Source organism: Erythrolamprus reginae, chromosome 8 (genome assembly GCF_031021105.1).
Source record: "Erythrolamprus reginae isolate rEryReg1 chromosome 8, rEryReg1.hap1, whole genome shotgun sequence".
NCBI lineage: Eukaryota > Metazoa > Chordata > Lepidosauria > Squamata > Dipsadidae > Erythrolamprus > Erythrolamprus reginae.
This window is the reverse complement of record NC_091957.1, coordinates 18,176,522-18,198,789: the sequence shown is the minus strand read 5'-3', so window position 1 is coordinate 18,198,789 and position 22,268 is coordinate 18,176,522. Positions and strand designations below refer to the sequence as shown.

The 22,268-nt window shown below is 43.8% G+C and overlaps 1 protein-coding gene across 6 annotated transcripts in view; it reads left to right on the top strand.

Moving 5' to 3' along the window:
• PRDM16 (PR/SET domain 16) overlaps positions 1–22,268 on the top strand; it is a 298,245-nt gene that overhangs the window by 252,895 nt on the left and 23,082 nt on the right. For all 6 annotated transcript variants that reach the window (XM_070759103.1, XM_070759104.1, XM_070759102.1 and 3 more), the window contains exons 4-7: positions 14,456–14,590; positions 17,267–17,369; positions 19,981–20,179; positions 21,369–21,516. In XM_070759103.1, the coding sequence (XP_070615204.1) occupies positions 14,456–14,590; positions 17,267–17,369; positions 19,981–20,179; positions 21,369–21,516 (585 nt within the window). The remainder of the gene's footprint in view (positions 1–14,455; positions 14,591–17,266; positions 17,370–19,980; positions 20,180–21,368; positions 21,517–22,268) is intronic.

Sequence of the window (22,268 nt, the reverse complement as noted above, 5' to 3'; positions counted from 1 at the left end):
AGGGATGGGAAGGAGGAAGGAAGGAAGGGCAAGAGAGAGGAAGGGATGGGAAGGGAATGAGGAAGGAAGGGCAAGAGAGAGGAAGGGATGGGATGGGAAGGAGGAAGGAAGGAAGGGCAAGAGAGAGGAAGAGAAGGGATGGGAAGGAGGAAGGAAGGAAGGGCAAGAGAGAGGAAGGGAAGGGATGGGAAGGGAAGGAGGAAGGAAGGAAGGGCAAGAGAGAAGAAGGGAAGGGATGGGAAGGGGAGGAGAAAGGAAGGAAAAAGGCCAAGAAAGAGGAAGGGAAGGGATGGGAAGGGGAGGAAGAAGGAAGGAAGGAAAGAAGAATGAGAGGGAAGGGAGGGAGGGGGAAGGAAGGGAGGGCAAGAGAGAGGAAGGGAAGGGATGGGAAGGAGGAAGGAAGGAAGGGCAAGAGAGAGGAAGGGATGGGAAGGGAATGAGGAAGGAAGGAAGGGCAAGAGAGAGGAAGAGAAGGGATGGGAAGGAGGAAGGAAGGAAGGACAAGAGAGAGGAAGGGAAGGGATGGGAAGGAGGAAGGAAGGAAGGGCAAGAGAGAGGAAGGGAAGGGATGGGAAGGGAAGGAGGAAGGAAGGAAGGGCAAGAGAGAGGAAGGGAAGGGATGGGAAGGGAATGAGGAAGGAAGGAAGGGCAAGAGAGAGGAAGAGAAGGGATGGGAAGGAGGAAGGAAGGAACGGACAAGAGAGAGGAAGGGATGGAAGGAGGAAGGAAGGAAGGGCAAGAGAGAGGAAGGGAAGGGATGGGAAGGGAAGGAGGAAGGAAGGAAGGGCAAGAGAGAGGAAGGGAAGGAGGAAGGAAGGAAGGGCAAGAGAGAGGAAGGGAAGGGATGGGAAGGGAATGAGGAAGGAAGGAAGGGCAAGAGAGAGGAAGAGAAGGGATGGGAAGGAGGAAGGAAGGAAGGGCAAGAGAGAGGAAGAGAAGGGATGGGAAGGAGGAAGGAAGGAAGGGCAAGAGAGAAGAAGGGAAGGGATGGGAAGGGGAGGAGAAAGGAAGGAAAAAGGCCAAGAAAGAGGAAGGGAAGGGATGGGAAGGGGAGGAAGAAGGGAAGGAAGGAAAGAAGGATGAGAGGGAAGGGAGGGGGAAGGAAGGAAGGAAGGAAGGAAGGAAGCACCTAGTCTCATGTGTGTCAAACTTAGCAAATTCTAGGCATTTCCTGTGGGGATTTGAACCTGAGATTGGCTGTTCCTGAGGCATTTGAAATTCATGGGTGCAAGAGAGAGAGGGAGAGAGGTAAGGAGGGAGGAGGCAGGAGAGGAATCTTCAGCCCCCAATTCCCATAAGCTGCAGAACCGGCCTGCTCATTTGTAACATGGACATAAATCCAGGCTTGGCTCCTCGCAGAGATTTACTGTAACATTATTTCCATAGCATTATAATTAGATTTATCCTATATATCTCCCCTCTCCTCCCAACCCCCCCCCCCCCTATATTATTGCTGATGTTCTTGCTTACCTCATACTAATAGCATGTGTGATAAATCTTTGCAAATTCATCCGAGTCTGAATTCCAACCCCTCTTCTCCCTATCGGTATCGATCTCCATAAACGTTGTTCTTCCTTCTCCTTCCTTAGAAATGGCTCTCCGGTCTCTTCTTTAAAACTTCCCGTGTCGGAGCATTCACAACTTCTGGTGGCACGCTGTTCCACTGGTTAATTGTTCTAACTGTACGGAAGTTTCTCCTTAGTTCTAAGTTGCTTCTCTCCTTGTTCAGTTTACACCCACTGCTTCTTGTTCTACCCTCAGGTGCTTTGGAGAATAGCATGACTCCCTCTTCTTTGTGGCAACCCCTGAGATACTGGAAGGCTGCTACTACCAGTTCGCCCGAACCTGTCCGAATCGGCTGACTATCATCTCTACCTCCTTCCTTCCTTCTCTCTCTCTTTTCTTCCTTCCTGCCTTCCTTCCCTCCTTCTCACCTTCCTCCCTCCTTCTCTTCTTTCTTTCTTTCCTTCTGTCCTCCTTCCCTCATACACTCACTTCTTTCTTTCCTTCCTCCCTCCCTCCCTCCCTCTCTCCCACCCATCCTTCTTTCTTTATTTCCTCCCTCCCTCCCTTCCTCCCTCCCTCCCCCCCTCTCATCTCCCTCCTTCCCTTTCTTCCTTCCTGCCTTCCCTCCCTCTCTTTCACCTCCCTCCCTGTCTTCCTCCTTTCATTCATTCCTCCCTCTCTTTCTCTCCTTCTTTCCTGCCTTCCTTCCTCCTTTCCCTCCCACCATCTCACCTTCCATCCATTCCTCCAGCAATCTCTTTAAACAACCACTTTTAATTAATTTGTTTTAATGTTTCGAAGGAGGGGGGGCTTTGATTCATTTTCTTGGATCGCCTGCCTATCATTCCAAGCTTGTGGACAAAGGCAGTTGAGTGGCGTGAAAGAAGCAGCAGCAAAAATGACCTTCCAAGGAACAGAAAGGGCTCAAAGGGCTCCCTGTGCCAGTTGCATCCAAAATCCTCATAGACCCACATCTTTAATTTAAAAAAAAACCCAGATATAAATCTGGGCCTTTTTCTTTTCTTTTTTTTTTTGTAAATCAGAAATTAAGCTCATTTATTTCTCCTTTGCCACATTCCATGGCGATGTAGGGTCTCCTGCTTGGGTTTGGGGGTTGGACTAGATGACTTCCAAGGTCATTTCCAACTCTGTCAGTCTGCTAGATGGCTAGATCCAGACCAAACTCCCATCTCCATCGATCCTATATGCTAGGATCTCCACCTGGCGTCTCCTTAGGGGTCCATCGGTCTAGGACAGGAGTCAGCAATTCGCGACTCTGGAGCCACATGTGGCTCTCTCATCCCTCTGCTGCGACTCCCTGTCAACAATCAGTGCCCCAGGAGGAGACTCTATGGCAGGGGGCAGGTTTTCCGGTCAGCTCCACAATTGATAGGGTTTTCGGTGGAGTAAAAAGGATGCTGTGCTAGGAGAAGACTCTATAGTGGGAGAACCAGACTTCCATTCGGCAGAGAAAAAGGATGCTGTGCTAGCACAGGAGGCTCTATGGTGGGGGAACTGGACTTCTGGTCAGCAGAGGAAAGAGGACACTGTGCTAGGAGGAGACTCTATGGTGGGGGAACCAGACTTCCAGTCAGCAGAGAAAAAAGGAGACCAGGATAGAAGGAGACTCTGTGGTGGGGGAACTGGATTTCCGGTCAGCAGAGGAAAAAGGACACCACACTAGGAGAAGGCTCTACGGTGGGGGAACCAAACTTCCGGTCAGCTCCAGAACTGAACCAGGGGACTTCTGGTTTGCACCTTTGTGGCTCTTTAAGGATTTAAGATGGCCGACCCCGCAGTCCCGTGACCCCCAAAGCCAGAAGCTCCTCTTGCTCTCCCGACCTTCCCTCGAGACATCGGCCCACCCTTCGAGCTCGGGATGATGACAGCCAAACCAACCAGCCACCCTCGTGGGCAGAAGGACCGGCCAATGCCAGAGACACGAAGTCACGTTCTTCAAATCCACGTCGGATGATACCCCCCCCCCCGGGGCGGTCATCTTCTTTCCAGCCGCTGACACAGAGGTCCTTAGTTCTCTCCATTTTGTTTTGTGTTTTTTTTTCACCCACCCCGAAGGTGTCCTCGTCTTTTTCCAATGCGGAACATCTTCGGAAGGTTCCCAGATGCGTTCACCATGTGCCCAACCCCAAACACCCCCCCCCCCCCCGAAGAAGACAACAGAAGAATCATCCATCGGGGGCGTGCAGGGGGGGTGTAGTTTCCATTCATCTCTGTGCGGCGAAGGAAAGGATGGGGGGCCCCCAAAAAATTGTTTTCTTGTTTGACGCGCAGGGAAGATCCAGCCTCAACAATCCAGGCAGTGTCTGGATTCACAATGTCCCATTGAGCGAGACAGATCGTCTTTTATGCCGTCCAGATGAGTGCGTGGGACAAACGCAGCTCCGGGATTGTTCGGGACAATCTTATGACAATCTCTGTAGTCAGCAGAAAGCAAAGGAAGGGTGGGATCCTGACCCACAAGAGCCACCCAGGCACCGTGACTCCGCTTGTCGTTTTGTGCTTCGCTCTCTGTTTTTCCTTGTTTTCTTTTCTTCAATATTTCGATTCTTCTTGTCCTGCCTCGCCCCCTCAAATGTTTGGAAAAGTTGGGAAGAACAAGCGGTTGGCGCAATCTCTTCTCATCGTCTCATCCTTCCTCTTCCAGCCTTCCTTCTTTCAATAATAATAATAATAATAATAATAATAATAATAATAATAATAGCAACAACAACAACAACAAAAACAAAACAACAACAAAAACAACAGTAATAGTAACAGTAACAGTAATAGTAATAGTAATAGTAATAGTAATAGTAATAATAATGTGGATCTTCTCCGGGTCCAGTCAACTAAGCAATGTCACCTGGCGGGACCCAGGGGAAGAGCCTTCTCTGTGGCGGCCCCGGCCCTCTGGAACCAACTCCCCCCAGAGATTAGAACTGCCCCCACCCTCCTTGCCTTTTGTAAACAACTTAAAACCCACCTCTGCCACCAGGCATGGGGGAATTGAGATCCTCTTTCCCCCTAGGCCTTTACAATTCTATGCATCGTATGTATGTATGTATGTTTGGTTTTTATATTAATGGATTTTTAATCATTTCTAATATCAAATTACTATTGTACACTGTTTTATTATCGCTGTTAGCCGCCCCGAGTCTCCGGAGAGGGGCGGCATACAAATCCAATAAATAAATAAGGAAGTAAGGAAGGAAGGAAGGAAGGAAGGAAGGAAGGAAGGAAGGAAGGAAGGAAATAAATAAATAAATAAATAAATAAATATTTCCAAATGTAAAAGAATGCATTTGCGGAAAAGGAATCCTCAATCTGAGTCTTGTATTGGCAAAATCTTCAGAAGGGAAGGTTTTAGGGGTCATGATTTCCGACAGTCTCCAAATGGGTGGACAGTGTAGTCAAGCAGTAGGGAAAGTGAGTAGAATGCTTGGCTGCATAGTTAGAGGTATAACAAGCAGGAAGAGGGAGATTGTGATCCCGCTGTATAGAGCGCCGGTGAGACCCCACTTGGAATACTGTGTCCAGTTCTGGAGACCTCACCTACAAAAAAGATATTGATCAAATTGAACGGGTCCAAAGACCGGCTACAAGAATGGTGCAAGGTCTTAAGCATAAAACTGATCAGGAAAGACTTAATGAACTCCATCTGTAGAGTCTGGAGGATAGAAGGGAAACAGGGGGGACATGATAAAAACATTTAAATATGTTAAAGGGTTAAATAAGATTCAGGAGAGAAGTGTTTTTAATAAGAAAGTGAACACAAGGACAAGGGGCCACAATCTGAGGTTAGTTGGGGGAAAGATCAGAAGCAACGTGAGAAAATATTATTTGATTGAAAGAGTAGTAGATGCTTGGAACAAACTTCCAGCATACCTGGTTGGTCAATCCACAGTCACTGAATTTAAACATGCCTGGGATAAAGATAGATCCATCCTAAGATAAAATATACAGGAAATAGTATAAGGGCAGACAAGATGGACCAGGAGGTCTTTTTCTGCCATCAGACTTCTATGTTTCTATGTTTCTAAAATATTATTTTACTGAAAGAGTAATAGATGCTTGGAACAAATCTTCTATGTTTCTGTGTAATAATAATGTGACAGTGGAAGAAGAGAAGCATGCATTAGCTGACTATGTGAAAGAGAGCAAAGAGAGAGCATTGATGGAGGTCAACAATAGGAAGCTTCTCAAGGTGAAGCAGACTGAGGACCAGTACAGAAAAACTTAACTCAATGTCATATGGACAGTTGGCGGAACAAAGCATTGCATGGCCAGTTCTTGGAGAAGATTGAAGGCAAAGTGGATAAAGAAAAGACCTGGTCATGGCTTACAAGTGGAACACTCAAAAATGAGACAGAAGGACTAATACTGGCGGCACAAGAACAGGCCATCAGAACAAATGCTGTCAAAGCCAGAATTGAAAAATCAACAGACGATCCAAAGTGCAGACTCTGTAAAGAAAGAGATGAAGCAATCGATCACATACTCAGCTGCTGCAAAAAGATCTCACAGACTGACTACAAGCATAGACATGATGCTGTGGCACAGATGATCCACTGGAACTTGTGCCCGAACTACCATTTACCAGTGGCAAAGAACTGGTGGGATCTTAACCCCCAAAAGTGGTCGAAAATGAGCATGCAAAACTACTGTGGGACTTCCGACTTCAGACTGACCGAATTCTGAAACATAACACACCAGACATCCTGATTGTGGAGAAAAAGAAAGTATGGATCATCGACATCGCAATCCCAGGGGACAGCAGAATTGAGGAGAAGCAGCTAGAGAAATTAGTGAAATACGAAGATCTAAAAATCGAGCTGCAACAACTCTGGCATAAGCCAGTGAAAGTGGTCCCAGTGGTACTTGGCACGCTGGGCGCAGTGCCAAAGGATCTCAGCGGACATTTGAAAACCATTGGAATTGACAAAATCTCCATCTGTCAATTGCAAAAGGCCGCTTTACTGGGATCAGCAAACATAATTTGCCGCTACATCATGCAGTCCTAGGTGCTTGGTAGTGCCCAACTGGTGATGAAATACGAAATCCAGGATAGTGATCTCATTTTATTTATAGTGTTTTATTGTTGATATAATAATAATAATGAGAGGGGCAGAGAGGGGCGGCATACAAATCCAATTAATAAATAAACCAATAAACAACAACAAACAACAACAATAATAATAATAATAACAACGTCACACAGTCCTAGATGCTTGGGAAGTGTTCAACTTTGATATTGTGATACGAAATCTAGCATATAATTCTCTCTTGCTGTTATTACTGCTTTTTGTGAATAAAATAATAATAACAACAACAGCAGCAACAACAACAACAAAGTTGGAAAGGGACCATGGAGGTCTTTTAGTCCAACCCCCTGCTTAGGCAGGAAACCCTACACTGCTTCAGACAGATGGTTATCCAACATCTTAAAAACTTCCAGTGTCGAAACATTTACAACTTCTGGAGGCAAGGAGTTCCACTGGTTAAAATCTTGCACAAACGATTTGAAGCTCCGTGCGCAGTGCACCAGTAGTAGTGGGAGCGGCAACTCCCGCCTGGCTATGACAGACGTCAGTGCGAGGAGCGGTCGTACGTCCCCTTTTTCCCCCTCCTGCTGCCGTATCGGTTTGAATCGTCATTAAATGAACGGTTTTAAGTCAAGGACTACCTCTATGATTGGGGGAAAAGAGAATGCGCTGGTCCAGGGGGTATCCCAGACGTATCGCCACCTGCGGGAATTTTTTTCCACCCGCTTGTAGCCTCACTTAGGCTTCCCTATTCCTAATCATCCCCCCAATTTTTTTTTTGCAAGACACACAAAAGTGTCTTTTTAATTTTTTTTTATGGGGGGCGATCGATTCTGGGGGGGGGAGAAAAAGGGGGCCGATTTGTAAAGCCGGGAATATTTGGATAAACTTGTCAGCCCTGGAAATTTTTTTTTAAAAAAAATGGAAGAAAAGGGTCTTTTGTCCATTCCAGGGTGGGAGGCTTGAAGGGGAGGGGGTGTCAAGGAATGGTGATGTGGGAAGGGGGGGAGAGAGACACCCATTAGCCTGCCGTGGGGTTGTGCTGGACGGGATCCAACTCAAACTCCGCTCGGAAGGGAGGGAAAAAATAAGAAGATGAAGGAGGAAAGCGAAGGAGGGTGTCCAATGAAGAATCTTTCCCTTGGAGGGCTTAAGTGTTTCGGATTTATTTATCCGAACGCAAGGCGCCCCCCACCCCACCCGACATCCTTGGGGTCTATGGAGCGAAGGAGGGGTGTATGTGGGTTTGACAATGGGGACTTTGTTGTGTACCTGACAGTCAATTGAAGCCAGCCCTTGCATTGCAAATTTTACTTTCCCTAATGAGGAGGAGGAGGAGGAGGAAGAGGAGGCCCTGGTCGGATTTGGTTTTTTCTTTTTTGCAATTTTTATTTATTTATATATTTTTTTAAGCAGGGAGAGCGGGGAATAAATTGATCCCCTGGCCAGGCTCCAAGACCCCCGGGCCCAATTAAAGAGCGAAGATGAAGGCAAAGTTTCAGCCAGCGGGGAGAGAGAGAGAAAGAGGGGCTGGGGTCTCCAGGATTCGACGCGCCAAAGCGAGGGTCTTTGGGAGGGTCTTTTGGCCCAGAAGGGAAAGTTTGAGGGAGGGGCGGGATGGAGGCTTGAAAGACGGAGGGAGGGGGGTATCTCTGGATTTCAAAGGGGGTTTTTAAAAAGCCCAGGGCATCTGAGATGAAGAGAAGGACAGGATGATGGGGGGAGGATACAAGATGTGGGGTGGGGGTGACTTTTCCAGAAGAAGGCAAGAGTTTCAGAAAAGGAAAAAAACATCTTCCTTTCTTCAAATTTCTCTTTTTATTTGTTTCCTTCACTCTGTCTTTCTTTCTTTCTTTCCTTCCTTCCTTCCTTCCTTCTCTATACTCTTTCCTTTGAATTTCATTCCATTTTTTTCTATTCTTCTCTCTGATCTTCCTTCGTTCCTCTTTCCTTCCCTTCTTTTTCTTTTCTCTATCTTGCCTTCCTTCCGATTTCTTTTTCTATTCTTCTTCTTCTTTGCTCTGATTTTCCTTCCTTCCTTCTTCCTTATTTATTATTTTATTTATTTTTATTTATTTATTTTGTCCAATACACAATAATACACAATGAAGGTTATTGAGGATATAGTAGAGAAGAAATACGAGATATAGGAGAGACTATAGGACAGGGGACAGAAGGCCCTCTAGTGCGCTTATGCACGCCCCTTACTGACCTCTTAGGAATCTGGAGAGGTCAACTGCGGAGAGTCTAAGGGTAAAATGTTGGGGGTTAGGGGATGATACTACGGAGTCCGGTAATGAGTTCCACGCTTCAACAACTCGATTACTAAAGTCATATTTTTTACAGCCAAATTTGGAGCAGTTAATATTAAGCTTGAATCTGTTGTGTGCTCTTGTGTTGTTGTGGTTGAAGCTGAAATAGTCTTTGATAGGCAGGACCTTGCAGCATATGATCTTGTGGGCAATACTTAGATCATGTTTAAGGCGTCGTAGTTCTAAGCTTTCAAGACCCAGGATTGTAAGTTTAGTTTCGTAGGGAACTCTGTTTCGGATAGAGGAGTGAAGGGCTCTTCTGATGAAGTATCTTTGGACATTTTTGAGGGTGTTAATGTCAGAAATAAGGGTTCCAAACAGATGAGCTGTATTCTAGGATGGGTCTGGCGAAAGTTTTGTAAGTTCTGGTAAGTAGTGTGATATTTCTTCTTTTATTCTTCTTCATTGCTGATTTTCCTCCCTTCCTTTTTCTATTCTCTTTCTTTCCTCTGACCTTTCTTCCTTCTTTATTTTTGTATTCTCTCTTTGAACTTCATTCCATTTTTCCCCCTATTCTTCTCGCTGATCTTCCTTCCTTCCTCTTTCCTTCCCCTCCTTTTTTGTATTCTCCTTCTTCCCTTTGACCTTCTTTCCGATTTCTTTTTCTATTCTTCTTTGCTCTAATTTTACTTCCTTCCTTCCTTCCTTTTCCTTCCTTCTCTTAATGTCATCATTCCTTTCTTTCTTTCTCCTTTTATGCATGGAAGCAAAAAAATTGCCGAAATCTCTCTGTTACGACTGTCCCCTTACAAGACTTTGCTTCTTGCGCATGCGCAGAATCTTTATTCTGTTCTATTCTTTAGTTATTGTATTCTATTTTTTATTTATTCTATTCTATTCCATTCCGTTCTCTTGTTCATTTATTCTATCCTGTTCTGTTCTATTCTGTTCTATTCTATTCTATTCTATTCCATTCCATTCTCTTCTTTATTCTATTCTATTCTCTATTCTATTCTATTTTTATTTATTCTATTCTATTCCATTCCATTCTCTTCTTTATTCTATTCTATTCTATTTTTTATTTATTCTATTCTATTCCATTCCATTATGTACTTCATTTATTCTATTCTATTCTATATTCTATTCTATTCCATTCTCTTCTATATTCTATTCTATTCTACATTCTATTCTATTTTTATTTATTCTATTCTATTCCATTCCATTCTCTTCTTTATTTTATTCTATTCTATTTTTTATTTATTCTATTCTATTCCATTCCATTATCTACTTCATTTATTCTATTCTGTTCTATTCCATTCCATTCCATTCTCTTCTTTATTCTATTCTATTCTATATTCTATTCTATTTTTTATTTATTCTATTCTATTCTATTCCATTCCATTCTCTTCTTTATTCTATTCTATTCTATTTTTTAGTTATTCTATTCTATTCCATTCCATTATCTACTTCATTTATTCTATTCTATTCTATTCTATTCTATATTCCATTCTATTCCATTCCATTCTCTTCTTTATTCTATTCTATTCTATTTTTAATTTATTCTATTCTATTCTGCTCTACTCTGCTCTGCTCTGCTCTACTCTACTCTATTCTATTCTCCATTTATTTTATTTTATTTTATTTTATTCTATCCTATCCTAAGGGATGTGGCTTGCTAACCACCTGCTGACTAACTCTGGCCAAGTTGACAGCTACAAACCTTTTACGCCCCAAACTCGTTTCGTAACTCCAAACCAAGATGCCCTCAAAGAAAAACAACCAATCAAAAAGAAACAGACGTTGTTCTGTGCCGTTCTCTTTTTCACTAAGTTTGGGGTAACTAGCAGCCTTCAGAAGCCCCGTCACCAGTCACCGAAACCCACCTTCGGAGAGACCAGCCAACTGGGTATTTTTCCTATCGGTCCCTGAGCGGAGCTGCGAAGCCTCATAAAACCTATGACTGATGTATCCTCGGAAAGCTATAAAAATTTATGGAGGCGAAAAGCCCAGATGGAAAGGCCTGTATCTGTTGCCCAGCCGGCGGGCCGCCCCAGATGGAGAATTTAACCTGCAGCCGTGGTCGCCTTGGGAGAACGGCCCCATCTGGACCACAGAAGCCGACCAAATCGTTTCAGCAGCCACAGCAACAAGGCACACCGCAGTCTTTGGCTAGCGGCCGCCTTTTGAAGGAGAGTTTGCCTCCATAGCTGGCGAGAGTTGCAAGGGACGAAGGCCCAGAGATGATGAGAAAGTTTGCAAAGGCAGAAATGGGAAGGAGGAGCAGGGGGTGGATTCCTACCGGTTTGCACCGCGTCGGTAGCGTGTGTTTTGCGTGCGCACTTCACTCGCACGCACCACTACGTCATTTACTTATTTATTTGCCGTTTATTTATTTATTTAATTATTTTATTTAATTAATTGCAGCCGTGTGCAGCAGCTAACACACTTCTAGGCTGCATCAACAGAGGGATAGAATCAAGATCACATGAAGTGTTGATACCACTTTATGAGGCCTTGGTAAGGCCACACTTGGAATACGGCATCCAGTTTTGGTCGCCACAATGCAAAAAGGATGTTGAGACTCTAGAAAGAGTGCAGAGAAGAGTGACAAAGAGGATTAGGGGACTGGAGGCTAAAACGTACGAAGAACGGTTGCAGGAACTGGGCGTGGCTAGTTTAATGAAAAGAAGGACCAGGGGAGACAGGATAGTAGCCTTCCAGTATCTCAATGTCCAATATCTCAGGGATTGCCACAAAGAAGAGGGAGTCATCCTATTCTCCAAAGCACCTGACGGTAGAACAAGAAGCAATGGATGGAAACTAAACAAGGGGAGAGGCAACTTAGAACTAAGGAGAAACTTCCTGATAGTCAGAACAGTTGATCAGTGGAACAGCTTGCCTCCAGAAGTTGTGAATGCTCCAACACTGGAAGTTTTTAAGCAGATGTTGGATAACCATCTATCTGAAGTAGTGTAGGGTTTCCTGCAGGGGGTTGGAGTAGAAGACCTCCAAGTCCCTTCCAACTATGTTGTTATTATTATTAACAGACTCAAACTCAACCCTGATAAGACGGAGTGGCTGTGGGTTTTGCCTCCCAAGGACAATTCCATCTGTCCGTCCATTACCCTGGGGGGGAATTACTGACCCCCTCAGAGAGGGTCTGCAACTTGGGCATCCTCCTCGATCCACAGCTTACATTAGAGAACCATCTTTCAGCTGCGGCAAGGGGGGCGTTTGCCCAGGTTCGCCTGGTGCACCAGTTGCGGCCCTACCTGGACTGGGAGTCACTGCTCACAGTCACTCATGCCCTCATCACCTCGAGGTTTGACTACTGTAACGCTCTCTACATGAGGCTACCTTTGAAGAGTGTTCGGAAACTTCAGATCGTGCAAAATGCAGCTGCAAGAGCAATAATGGGCTTCCCTAGGTATGCCCATGTTACATCAACACTCCGAAGTCTTCATTGGAAGTGTTGGTTATGACTTATAAAGCCCTTCATGGCATTGGACCAGAATATCTCCGAGACCACCTTCTGCCGCACGAATCCCAGTGACTGGTTAGGTCCCACAGAGTTGGCCTTCTCCGGGTCCCATCGACTAAACAATGTTGTCTGGCGGGACCCTGGGGAAGAGCCTTCTCTGTGCTGGCCCCGACCCTATGGAACCAGCTTTCCCCCCCCCGGAGATTAGAATTGCCCCCACCCTCCTTGTCTTTCGTAAACCTCTTAAAACCCACCTCTGCCGCCAGGCATGGAGGAACTGAGACATCTCCCTCGGGCCTATACAGTTTATGCATGGAATGCTTGTGTGTATGTTTTCTTTTTAATAAGGGGTGTTTTAGTGACTTTTAATCATTAGATTTGTTATATATTGTGTTATTACTGTTGTGAGCCGCCCCGAGTCTACGGAGGGGGGCAGCATACAAATCTAATAAATAATAATAAAATTATTATTATTATTAAATGGATTGATATGCCAACCCTCTCCGAGGACTCGGGGCAGCTTACAAAACATAAAAATGAAGAATGATACAATATAATCGTCTAAATCCAATTAATTTAAAAAACTCAATGTACAAGTCTATAAAACCCAGTATTATTTAAAAAAAAACAATCATACCCACTTAAACAACAACCATGCGTAGCATTCATTGGCCAGGGGGTTAGAATCTAATGGCCCCAAGCCTGGTGGCATAAATGAGTCTTAAGACTCTTGCGGAAGGCGAGGAGGGTGGGGGCAGTGCAAATCTCAGGGGGGAGCTGATTCCAGAGGGCCGAAGCCACCACAGAGAAGGCTCTTCCCCTAGGTCCTGCCAAGCGACATTGTCTAGTTGATGGAACCTGGAGAAGGCTGACTTTGTGGGACCTAATCGGTCGTTGGGACTCATACAGCAGGAGGCGGTCCCACAAGTAATCTGGTCCTAAATTACCTCATTGGCGGGCTACTACCAGAGCGCCCGCACTGGATCGCACCAGTACAAGCCCACTTCTGGTGCAGAGGGTTCTTTGCCAGCCGCTTTCAGGAAGTGGCAAATGGAGGACCGATTCAGGGGCAAACCGGTCCGAGTGGTGGGTCCCACTCCTCTTTTTAAAGAGAAAAAGAGGAATGTCGAAAAAAGTTGGAAAATTTCAACACTTGGGTTGACGGCGTTTAGGGTATGGATTGATCTATTTTCTTGGTCCACAGCTACTTTGAAATTCACCGAATCTGGTACTCTGAACGCATTTGAACGAGCAAAATTTTGGCCCCGGTACTCATCGTTTGTTTGATACCCGATGCAGAAACTAGAGCATGCCGGTTTCGACTGCCTTGTGACTCACATTATTCTTCTTCAGGAGGGAAACTTGTTTGCTACTCCTCATTTTTGCTACTTATCGGGGCTCCAGGAACTGATTTACGCTGAGTACTGCTGTATTAAATAGATCTGTGTGGCTGCCCAATTCGAACATATTAACTCTGGTTTCTCTTGTCCTTGGCTTATACTTTTAGTAGCTACCAGGCCCAGATGTAGAATATGTCTGTCTCTCTGTTCTTTCTCTCTTTCTCTTTCTCTCCCTTTCTTTTTCTCTTTCTCTTTCTTCTCTCTCTCTCTCATCTGTCTGTCTGTCTGTCTGTCTACCTATCTATTTATCTTATCTACCTACCTACCTACCTACCTACCTATCTATCTATCTCTATCTATCTAAACCTTGTCCTTGGCTTATACTTTTAGTACGTACCAGGCCCAGATGTAGAATATGTCTGTCTCCCTGTTCTTTCTCTCTTTCTCTCTCTTTCTCTGTCTCTTTCTCTTTCTTCTCTCTCTTTCGTCTGTCTGTCTGTCTGTCTGTCTGTCTGTCTATCTATCTAAATCTATCTATCTATCTTTCTAAATCAATTAATCTATTTTTCTAAATCTATCTGTCTATCCATCTGTCTGTCTATCTATCTATCTTTCTAAATCTCTCTATCTGTCTGTCTATCTATCTATCTTTCTAAATCTATCTATCTATCTATCTTTCTAAATCTATCGGTCTGCCTGCCTGCCTGCCTGCCTGCCTGCCTGCCTGCCTGCCTGCCTACCTACCTACCTACCTATCTATCTATCTATCTATCTGCCACGATCAGCCCTTTCTGGATGTCTTTCATCTCAACCTCCCTCGATCCTCTCTTGCAGACTGGTGAAGCTCTGGACCTCAACAAATTTTGCATGGATGGAAGCCCGACATCCAACGGGAACTGGTTGAAATATATCCGGGTCGCTCGCTCGAGCGAAGAACAAAACTTGGTGGTGTGTCCCATTAACGACCAGGTATGGACTTTTGTACATATATACACACACACACATACATACACAAGCGCAAAGGCACACATGTGCAAAAAAAATCATTAAAGTTGTTGGAAAAATCAAAGTGATGATAGCCAGCTTTGGTAACACCTAAGCGGTAAAATCTGAAAGAATGTTCTTTGTAGCCTAAAAAAAGACCAAATTCTGCACTATTTCATTGTTTTTTACATGTGCCCACCAGCACAAGATGCACATCTCTCTCTCCCATATCAGGACTATGCATGATTGCTGGTTCTGACCCCTAAAACAAAAGTTGGAGGCCATGAAAATTCTTCCTCTTCTTCTCCTCCTTCCTCTTCCTCTTCCTCTCCTCCTCCTTCTCCCCCAGCATTCTTTCTTCCCTTCTTATCCATCTTCTTTCTTCTATCCTCCTCCTCCTCTTCTTCTCCTCCTTCTCCTGCTCCACTTCTTCATTCTGTCATTCCCTCCCCATCATCTTCCTCCTCTTCCTCTTCTCCTTCCTTCCTTCTTTCTTTCCTCCTTCCCCTCTCTCCTCTACGACCACGTCCTCCCCCTTATCATCACATCTTCATCTGCTTCATCCCATCCTCTTCCTCCTCCTCCTCTTCTCATTAGAAATTCCTTTTTATTATTCTTCTGTTTAGCCGTTGGGCTTATTCGGAGGGCCCTGTCCCTTAAAAAAAGGGGGGGGGAATCTTTTTAAAACACATCCCTGATTTATTAGGAAGTCAAAAAAACAGAAGAAAATTATCTTCTTGGGGGAAAAGGCCGAAGGGGGAATGGAAGGTTTATTACAGTAGCTGCTCTTTCTAATTCCTCAAATTCAGTTTTAATTGGTAAGCTCTGCCCTCCAGTGGGGGAATACCCAAAATGCAGGTGCCCCCCCCCCCCCCCCCGATATATATATATATACAGTATATATAGTCACCTGTGAGAGGGTTTTTTTAAAAAAACTTTTTAAGTTTACCAGCCAGGTTTTTCCATCTATTAAGTTAATTTTTGACAGACTGTTTGGCTGCATCAGGGGGAAAATGTGGCAGAATGCATTGGCTTTAAAGAAAAAAAGTTGGGGCGGGATGGGGGGGTGGGAATAAACAGAAGTCAGGAAGAAACAATAACAGTTTTGTGCCCATAAGGGAGGGAAGAGGGCAGAAAGTGAAATGGAATAGGGTTCTTTTCTCCTTGCTGCAGGACGGTCTGTATTATAACCCTGAATGAATCTTTCTTTTAAAATCAAAATATGTGCGTGGCACCATTCAGACGCCGCTGAAAATTCGCCTAAAATCAGATTTGAGTCAACCAAGAAGGACTGGGCGGGGGAGGGGGAGACATGATAGCAGTCTTCCAATATCTATCCGTTCGTTCGTTCATTCGTTCGTTCATCCGTCCGTCCACCCATTTACTTACTTACTTACTTACTTACTTACTTACTTACTTACTTACTTACTTACTTACTTACTTACTTACTTACTTACTTACTAATTTTATTTTATTTATCAAACATGTATATGATAGTAGTAGTATGTATAAATATGCAGTAGGTTTAAAAAGTAATGATAAAAGAGGATAATAGGACAGGGATGGTAGGCACCGTGGTGTGCTTATGCATGTCCTATACAGACTACTTAGGAATATTTGAGGGGCAGCCACAGAGAAAAGGGGGCCAATCTATTCTGCAAGGCACCTGAAGGCCAGACAAGGAATAATTGCTGGAAGATGAACAAGAAGAGATTAAACCTGGAAATAAGGAGGAATTTTCTGACCGTGAGAACAATCAAACCCATGGAACAGAAGTTGCCTTCAGACGTTACTGAAGCTTCATCACTGGAAGCTTTGAAGAAGAGATTGGACTGCCCATCTGTCAGAAATGGTGTAGGGTCCCCTGTTGAGTGGGGGAGTTGGATTAGATGTTGTACAAGGAAGGAAGGAAGGAAGGAGGGAGGGAGGGAGGGAGGGAGGAAAAAGGGAGGTAAGGAACGAAGGGAGGAGGGGGGAAGGGAAGGAAGGAAGGAGGGAAGGAATGAACGGAGGGAGAAGGGAGGGAGGGAGGAGAAAAGGAAGGGAAGGGAGGAGGGAAGGAAGGGAGGAGGGAAGGGAGGGAGGAAAAAAAGGGAAGGGAGGGAGGGAAGGAAAGAAGGAGAAAAAGGGAAGGAAGGAAGGAAGGAAGGAAGGAAGGAAGGAAGGAGCTATACATATATCAATTCTTTTGAAATAAACCATAAAGGAGGAATTCTTGCCACTGAGTATTAATAGGCGAAAAAATGTAGGAAAACATTCTTCCCAACTTTTGATTGAAATTGATATCTCTAAATTTAAAATATAAATAAAGCCAGCCAGCTATAAATACATACATACATGGTTACAAACATACATGCACTGCTTGAAACGGGCAAGAGGTGAGCAACCCTTGTATATTTCCAATCGAACATTGTTAATTGCCTGACTAAGGCTGATGGACTTCCAGATATTCATCAGAAGCTTGTTGCAGTAGGGTTGTCTCCAGAAAATGCTACACCAATCATTGAGAGAAAACAAGACAGCTAGGACAGAAATTCCGTATAACATTTGACACCCAAGTAGCTGCCACGTTTAATTTCTCTCCCCAACCCTCTTTTTCCTTCCCTTCCTCCCTCCCCTCCCTCTCTCTCTCCCGTTCCATCCCTTGTCGCCGACATCTAGATTTATTATAAAGTTATTAGAGAAATCGAGCCGGGAGAAGAACTGCTGATGTATATGAAAGAAGGAACTTTGTCGGATGGAAACCTGCCGCCTAGTTTGGAAGGTGAGACCCGTTTCTTCTCTTTCCCAAAATTAAAACCTCTTCTGTTCCAAAATGCAAAAAGGCAAATGGTTTATCTTGAATCCAGAATGGATTGTCCTTGCTTTGGACTTCTGAGGTCCTCCTAACCATTCACAAATTAGAAGAGAATATTTGTAGTTCAAGGGTTGAAGGTTGTAATGAAACCTTAGAAATTCTGTTTATATCTAGCAGCCCAGAGCAAACAAGAGAGCACCATCACTATGTGCTTTACTGCTCAATGGGGTTTCTTTTTTGTTTTTTTTTAGAAAAAATATAATCTTTATTGAAGATAAATGGGGGGATACATAAAATGAAAGGGGTGTACAGATATCAATACAAATGTATATGAATTTTGCTTATAAAGTTATAAATCGGAATACACATATATACTGCTCAAAAAAATAAAGGGAACACTCAAATAACACATCCTAGATCTGAATGAATGAAATATTCTCATTGACTATTTCATTTGCACAACTATTCCATTTGCACAACAGCATGTGAAATTGGGAAGCAACACTGATTGAGTCACCCTGGCATATTGAAGGAGCATCACAACTTCCTTTATATATATACATATACATTCATATATATATATATATATATATATATATATATACAGTGTTCCCTCGATTTTCGCGGGGGATGTGTTCCGAGACTGCCCGCGAAAGTCAAACTCCCGCGAAGTAGAGATGCGGAAGTAAATACACTATTTTTAGCTATGAACAGTATCCCAAGCCTTCCCTTAACACTTTAAAACCCTAAATTACAATTTCCCATTCCCTTAGCAACCATTTAGATTATTACTCACCATGTTTATTTATTAAAGTTTATTTTAAAAAATGTTTTTTAAAGGCAGATGAAAGTTTGGCATTGACATATGATGTCATCAGGTGGGAAAAACCGTGGTTTAGGGGGGGAAACCGCAAAGTATTTTTTAATTAATATTTTTGAAAAACCGTGGTATAGACCATTTCAAGGCAGTTAATTTATTCATAGCCGACAACTATATTCTGTATGTATCAAATGTTTTTAGCTGAAGTTTTTTAAAATTAAGGGAGACTAGTCTCCCTTAATTTAAAAAAATTTCACCTAAAAACATTTTATATATATATATATATATATATATATATATATATATATATATATAGAGAGAGAGAGAGAGAGAGAGAGAGAGAGAGAGAGACACGCACACACACACACACACGAGGGTCACCCAGAAAGTAATGCACCACATTTTTTTCTTCAACAATTATTTATTGAACACAATGAAACTTACACACAAGAAAGAATTATTTTTCTTCTATATTCCCTATTTTTCCACATAATCTCCATCCCGTTCTATGGCCTTCCTCCAGCGAGAAACAAGGGCGTGTATGCCCTGTTGGTACCACTCCTTGTTCTGGTCACAAAGCCATTTCTACACTGTGCGAATCGCCTCTTCGTCATCCTCAAAATGTGCCCAGCAACTAACCGTACTTCTGTTGACTGCAGATTCTCCATAAACTGTACACAAACATTTGTGAATAGTCCCAACAGTTTCTTTCTCCGCAGTGAGAAATTCAATGAAAACATGCTGCTTGTAACGTACATCACTTACGGCCGCCATTTCAAAACACTGCTGCAGCTACACTATCTGTCTGAAGAAATGCACAATTTACACACGCACTCCTGACAATTCAAATAATGTATATCTAAAGTTTCACATTCGTACCACTACTGTAGGCTGAGAAAAAAATGTGGTGCATTACTTTCTGGGCGACCCTCATACATAGCAGGAAGGTAAAAAAAATGATATGAGCAATGATATATTCATTTTAGATGTCAAAAAAGTTTTTGTGGCTCCCAGAGTTTTCTTTTTTCTATGGGAAACAGGTCCAAGTGCCTCTTTGGCATGTTTAAGGTGGCCGACCCCTGGTTTAAGTCGACTCTTGTGCTCACCCGAGAAAGCGTGAAATTTTCATTGCCAAACAAACTTTTAATGGCCAGAAACTGGAGAAAGGGAAGGGGAAGGGGGGGGGGAAACAAACACAATAAACTGCAATGGCAAACAGAAGGAAAAGAAGAAGAAAACGACTTAAAACTAACTTTGTTCTCCCGGAAAATTTACAGCGGGGAGAAATGAATTGTTTAGCTTGGCCCTTAAGTCAGGATGTGCCTTGTGAACTTAATAATAGCTGCCCTTCTTTTTAATTTGTTTGACCTTGACGGGAATAATTTATTGTGTGCGCTAGAGGAAGCACACAGAGAGAGAGAGAGAGTTCCTTCTGCACAAGACTTGCTTTTAAAGCAAAGAATTGAGCGGGACAGAGTTGGGTTGCCACACCAGGGTCCTCGGCTCTCGGAACCGTATCCAAAGAACGGTGAATTATTGGGAGCCTAAATATGACCCAGGACAAAACTCAACATAGTTTCCTTCTTTTAAAAAAAAAGAAGAAGAAGAAAAATCATGATTTTTAAACAACCTGGCCAGGTTTGAAAGAAACTTGTCCAAATAGATCTGGGGTTGATCGTCAAAACTCAATTTATGACCCCCTTCTTCCCCGTCAAAAATCGGCAAAAAGATAAATAAGAATTGTGGTTTTCTCTGCAGATGTTCACACCTTCCGTTGTGAGGACTGCGATGAGCTCTTCCAGTCCAAAATGGAGATGCGGCGGCATAAGAAATACTCCTGCCATGCCGTGGGCTCTTTGTACGACTCCCTGACCGAGGAGATCAAGCAGGAAGGCATGGAGGACGACCAGGGCCACGAGTGCAAAGACTGTGAACGGATGTTTCCGAACAAGTACAGGTGATGGGGGGCAGCCCCAAAGACCGGGGTTTCAGAGGGGGTGGACTCCAACTCCCAGAATGCCCTAGTCAGATTTAAGATCTGTGGACTCCAATTCCCAGAATTCCCCTGCCAGCTTTAAGATCTGTGGACTCCAATTCCCAGAATTCCCCTGCCAGCTTTAAGATCTGTGGACTCCAATTCCCAGAATTCCCTAGCCAGCTTTAAGATCTATGGACTCCAATTCCCAGAATTCCCCTGCCAGCTTTAAGATCTATGGACTCCAATTCCCAGAATTCCCCAGCCAGCTTTAAGATCTGTGGACTCCAATTCCCAGAATTCCCCTGCCAGCTTTAAGATCTATGGACTCCAATTCCCAGAATTCCCCTGCCAGCTTTAAGATCTATGGACTCCAATTCCCAGAATTCCCTAGCCAGCTTTAAAATCTATGGACTCCAATTCCCAGAATTTCCTAGCCAGCTTTAAGATCTATGGACTCCAATTCCCAGAATTCCCCTGCCAGCCTTAACATCTGTGGACTCCAATTCCCGAATTCCCCAGCCAGCTTTAAGATCTGTGGACTCCAATTCCCCGAATTCCCCAGCCAGTTTTAAGATCTATGGACTACAACTCCCAGAATTCCAAACCGTTAGGGTTGAAAAATGCTGGCTGGAGTGGAGATCCAAATTGGCATGGGTGCGTTCTTACCTCTCTTCCCCAATTCGCTTCTTCTTGTGCCGCGTGGGCGCACCATGAGGGCATGCACATGGGCATTGTCAAAAAAAAATTTTAAATCCCCCCCCAAATTTTAAAATCCCCCCCAAAAAGGCAAAAAAAACAAGATGACAACCATGCACAATGCCAGAAATTCGGTTTCTGCAAATGTGCAGAAGAAAAAAAAACCAGAAAAAAATTATTTTAAAAAATTCTTTTTAAAAAATTCTTTAAAAATTCCCCCAAAAATCCTAAAAAATTCTTTAAAAAACTGAATTTTTTTTAAAAAGATGGCGGCACCCACATACCGGCACCAACCCGACTGGTTCCGTGACGTTATTGTGACATCACCAGTGGGTCACTACCGCTTCGGGCAAAGCGGTCTGACCACCTCTGGTCTAGGGTCTCTCCTGCTTTCAAAATGGGGTTGGTCTAGAAGACCTCCGCGGCCCCTTCCAAACTCTTTTTGTTTTCCCTCCTCCTTCTCCTTCCACAGCTTGGAACAGCACATGATCATCCACACGGAAGAAAGGGAATACAAGTGTGACCAGTGTCCCAAGGCCTTCAACTGGAAATCCAACTTGATCCGTCACCAGATGTCGCACGACAGTGGCAAGAGATTTGAGTGTGAAAATTGTGTGAAGGTATGGCCCGGGGTGTGTGTGTGTGGTTAAGACTGGTGGGCCAATGGCCAATGGTCCTATCTCTCTCTCTCTCTCTTTCTCTCTCTTTCTCTCACTCTCTCTCTTTCTGGATTTCTATTTCTTTCTGTGTGTGTTTCTCTCTCTCTCTCTCTTTCTCTCTCTCTCTCTTTCTCTCTCTTTCTCTCTCTCTCTTTCTCTCTCTCTCTCTTTCTCTCTCTCTCTTTCTCTCTCTCTCTTTCTCTCTCTCTTTCTCTCTCTCTCTTTCTCTCTCTCTCTCTTTCTCTCTCTCTCTCTCTCTCTGTGCCTCTTTTTTCTGGCCTGCTTCTTTCTGTCTGTCTCTTTCTCTCTCTCTTTCTGGATGTTGTATCACTCTTTCCCACTCTCTCACTCTCTCTTTCTGGATTTCTATTTCTTTCTGTGTGTGTCTCTCTCTTTCTTTCTCTCTCTCTCTCTCCTAGATTTCTGTTTCATTTTCTCTCTCTCTCTTTCTAATTTTCCATTTCTTTCTGTCTCTCTCTGTCTGTCTCTCTGTCTCTGGATTTCTGTTTCTGTCTGTCTCTCTGTCTGTGTTTTTCTCTCTCTTTCTGGATTTCTGTATCTCTCTCTCTCTCTCTCTGGATTTTTGTTTCTCTCTCTCTCTCTCTCTCTCTCTCTCTCTCTCTCTCTCTCTCTCTGAGTTTAGGGTCATACGCTATTATATATCAAAGTTCGAAAGCACGCAACTGCAAGTAGATCACTAGGTACCACTTCGG